The following is a 3,710-nucleotide window of genomic DNA, read 5'->3' as shown; positions in this document are numbered from 1 at the left end:
AGTATCATCAAATCATTGTCTCATGCGGTTTTGAGGTCAATGCAGTTGATGATTGTGTATATCACAAGTTCAGGGGAGTAAATTTATCTTCCTAGTGCTTTATGTTGATGACAAACTTTTAACTAGTAGCGATATAGGCCTATTGCAAGATACCAAGAGATTTCTACTAAAGCATTATGAAACGAAAGATCTTGGTGGCGCCTCTTTTGTATTAGGAATTAAGATACTCCGAGATCGCTCTCGGGGTGTCCTTGGGTTATCACAAAAGAGCTATATCGAGAAGGTACTTGCTAGATTTGGCATGAAAGATTGTGCACAAGGAGATATTCCTGTTGCCAAAGGAGACAAGTTTAGTCTCAGCAAATGCCCCTGGAATGAAATTGAAAGAAAATAGATGCAAAAGATTCCTTATTCTTCGGTTGTTGGGAGTCTTATGTATGCTCAAGTATGTAAGCATCCAGATTTGGTGTACATAGTGGGTATGTTGGGTAGATACTTAAGTGACCTAGGCATGGATCATTGGAAAGCAACCAAACGGGTTATGAGGTACTTACAAAGAACAAAGGATTACATTCTCGCCTATCGTAAGTCAGAAAATTTGGAGGTCATTGGGTATTTTAACTTTGATCTTGCGGGTTGCCAAGATGCTAAAAGATCCACTTCTAGCTATGTATACATGTTGTCAGGAGGAGCTATATCCTTGAGAAGTGCTAAGAAGTTACTCATAGCTCCTTCCAACATGGCAACAAAGTTCATAGCTTGTTATGAGGCAACCAATCATGCAATATGGCAGTGGAATTTTTTCACTAGGCTGTGAGTTGTGGATAGAATTGAAACACCACTAAAGATTTATTGTGACAATCTATCAACAGTTCTATATTCAAATAACAATAGAAGCTCTTCAAAGTCTAAACACATAGACATTAAGTTTCTAGCTGTTAAAGAGAGAGTTCAGAGTAAGATAGTGTCCATTGAACATATAGGAACAAACGTAATTCTAGAGAACCCACTAACCAAAGGTTTGACACCCAAGGTCTTTCATGGGCATATTGCTCACATGGGTGTTGTCTTATTTGATGATATGCATTTTTAGTGGAGTTTGTGTTCTGTATTTAGTTATTATTTGTTGACATTATTATACTATTTTATGTATGTTCAGTTTTCTGCAGAATAAAGTTGATGATTTTATTATCTTTATTGCTCTGAATGTGTTATCTTTCAATTGTTGTTGGACATATAGTTTGAAAGACTGAGGATTGATCTCACTAAATAATAAAGGACCAATTGGAAATAGGCATGATTAAGATCACATTGCATGTAATTTCTAGTACACATTCATACTTGATCTATGTCGTTGACTATATTTGATAAGGTGATCATTGATGGATCGAGTTATGATTAATGTAACATTCACTTTGGTCTCATATTGGTATAGGAGATGGACCAGATTGATTAAAGAAGATGTTTTTAAGAATAATTAGTAAATTTGTACGCACCTAAGGTTATCAAATGTAATTTTCATTGGAATTAATTTGTAGCCCAAGTGAGAGATTGTTGGTTTATTTTTAATAACTTAATGTGTGGGCTAACAAATTAAGACAATTATATTTGATCTAATATTCTAAGTTGGGCTAACTAAGTGATCTAATTAAAGGAGCCCAATTAAACATCTTATATGGTATGAGTTTTGTAATGTGTAATACTCAATTGTAAACTTAATTAGGGTTATTGGGGTTCTAATTAGATTACTATGTAAAGAATGCTACAGGGTTTGCTCCCCAAGGCTAATCTCTCATCAACTCTCCTCCTCTATTCCTATCAACTGAGTGAGACCCATAGAGAGAAAAGATTAGTATGTGGAAGACCATAAACTCATAACCCTTCTCATATCCAACATCATGGAATCAGGTATGTCTTGTGAATTTGCTATGTAATCTTGATAATCTGACATAATTTTAGATCTATGCATAATCAGATTTAGTTCCAACATCAACTTTTTCTAGTATTGGAGTCTAATATCGCACTGTCAAAACCTACATAACAAACAATGTCGCTAACTACTGCCATCGACAATGGTTCAATAGTCTGACACAGTGACGGTGAAAGATTGATTGTTATGGTGATGATTGAGAAGGTGGTACAGGTTTGGAAGTGTGATTGTAGCTCATGTATTCTCGAGTACTACCTTCGGATGATGGATGAAGGGATAGTGAATAAGTATCTTAATGAGTGTATAGTGAGTGGGGTTGGAGAATTAGGGCATAGTACTTGCACTATGTGTTTAGATGATTTTGAAGTGGGATCGAGGGTCGTGTAGATCCCAGATTGTGTGCATATGTTTCATGAGAACTGTATCATTTTTTGGCTTCATAAGAATCCATCTTGCTCAATTTGTCGCTACAAGTTGACTAAATAATTAAGTATAATTATTATTATTAGAGAAACTAATATATGTTGATTATTAATTATTTAATATATATCTTGAGTAGTTATATTGATTTAACTTACGTTAATCAGTAAACTTTATTGATTGTAATCTTCATTTCCTCTAGGGCTCTAGGGCTACACATACGAAAGATTTTTTGATTTGGCTTATTAGTCATGCATTAACAATTACGTAGCTTTATAGTATTATAGTGTACACCAAAGAAATCAAGAACTTTGCGAATAATTTCTTTTTCTTCTAAACTCTTTGTGATCCATGATCCCAATAAAGTTAGTCAACAACCATGTTGCCAAACTGCAAGTTAATTTTTACATGAGAATGTAAGAGAGAATGTATAATTTACATATACCAATCATCATATACATTAGCAAAAGCACAAAATTTGATAAACAAATAATCAAATAAAATTAACTACTTCAAAAGACCAGAACGAGTATTCTTATCACACCATTTGATTATTGGACTTCTCACCCTATGAATCACTTTGTGTCCTATCAAGCTTCCTTCCTTTAAAGCTTTCATTTCAGAGATAAGATAACCTCCAATTTGAAAGAAGCCCTCAATCATCTTCAGTGGAAGAAAGCTATGAAAGAAGAAAAGAAAGCTATGAAAGAAGAAATGGAAGCTCTAAAGAAGAACCACACTTGGGGACTGATCACATTCCTCACAGTAATTGTTCCCTTCCCTACACACTCACAAAGATATCATCAAGAAACTTTTCGAATATACTTGCTCTTGACATGGCATATTTTTGTCAGAAAAACAGATAAATTGAAATCTTACCATCATAAAGACAAAAAAGCGAATGGATTTCAAAAATTCACGTCACTTTTCATTCATCTTATTTTAATTAAGATACACGTACAAGTCATTTATCAGGGAATGTATTTTCAAAAAGATTATGAAATAAAAATCTGAATTTACATAGTGAAAAAATGTTTATAAAATTGTGATTGTTTCTGTTAATAATTTTTACAAATAGAATCTATAATGGATTACTATTTAAAAATATAATAAAAACTGAATATGAGATTGATGATCTGAATTTGAAAATTATTTTAATTTAATAAATAAATTTTAATTTCCCTATAAATTTAAGTTAATAAAATTAAAAAGTATTCATAATAATTTCGTTCATTCACTTAAGTGGAAATTAAGTTAATAACATTTTTTTGTTCAATTAAGTAAGCTCATTTCTTATAATAGGAAATTACGGAATTTATGGATTTTTTCATAATTAAAGTTAATAACATTTTTTTTTCAA

At 32.3% G+C, this 3,710-nt stretch overlaps 1 protein-coding gene across 1 annotated transcript; it reads left to right on the top strand.

Moving 5' to 3' along the window:
• Positions 1 to 394: 394 nt before the first annotated feature.
• LOC133824620 (secreted RxLR effector protein 161-like) lies at positions 395 to 817 on the top strand. Its single transcript, XM_062257567.1, has one exon. The coding sequence runs from the start codon at positions 395 to 397 to the stop codon at positions 815 to 817; it is 423 nt and encodes a 140-aa protein (XP_062113551.1).
• The last annotated feature ends 2,893 nt before the right edge of the window (positions 818 to 3,710 follow it).

Source organism: Humulus lupulus, chromosome 3, assembly GCF_963169125.1.
Source record: "Humulus lupulus chromosome 3, drHumLupu1.1, whole genome shotgun sequence".
NCBI classification, from domain to species: domain Eukaryota; kingdom Viridiplantae; phylum Streptophyta; class Magnoliopsida; order Rosales; family Cannabaceae; genus Humulus; species Humulus lupulus.
The sequence above is the reverse complement of the archived record's forward strand: the minus strand, read 5'-3'. Positions and strand labels throughout refer to the sequence as shown.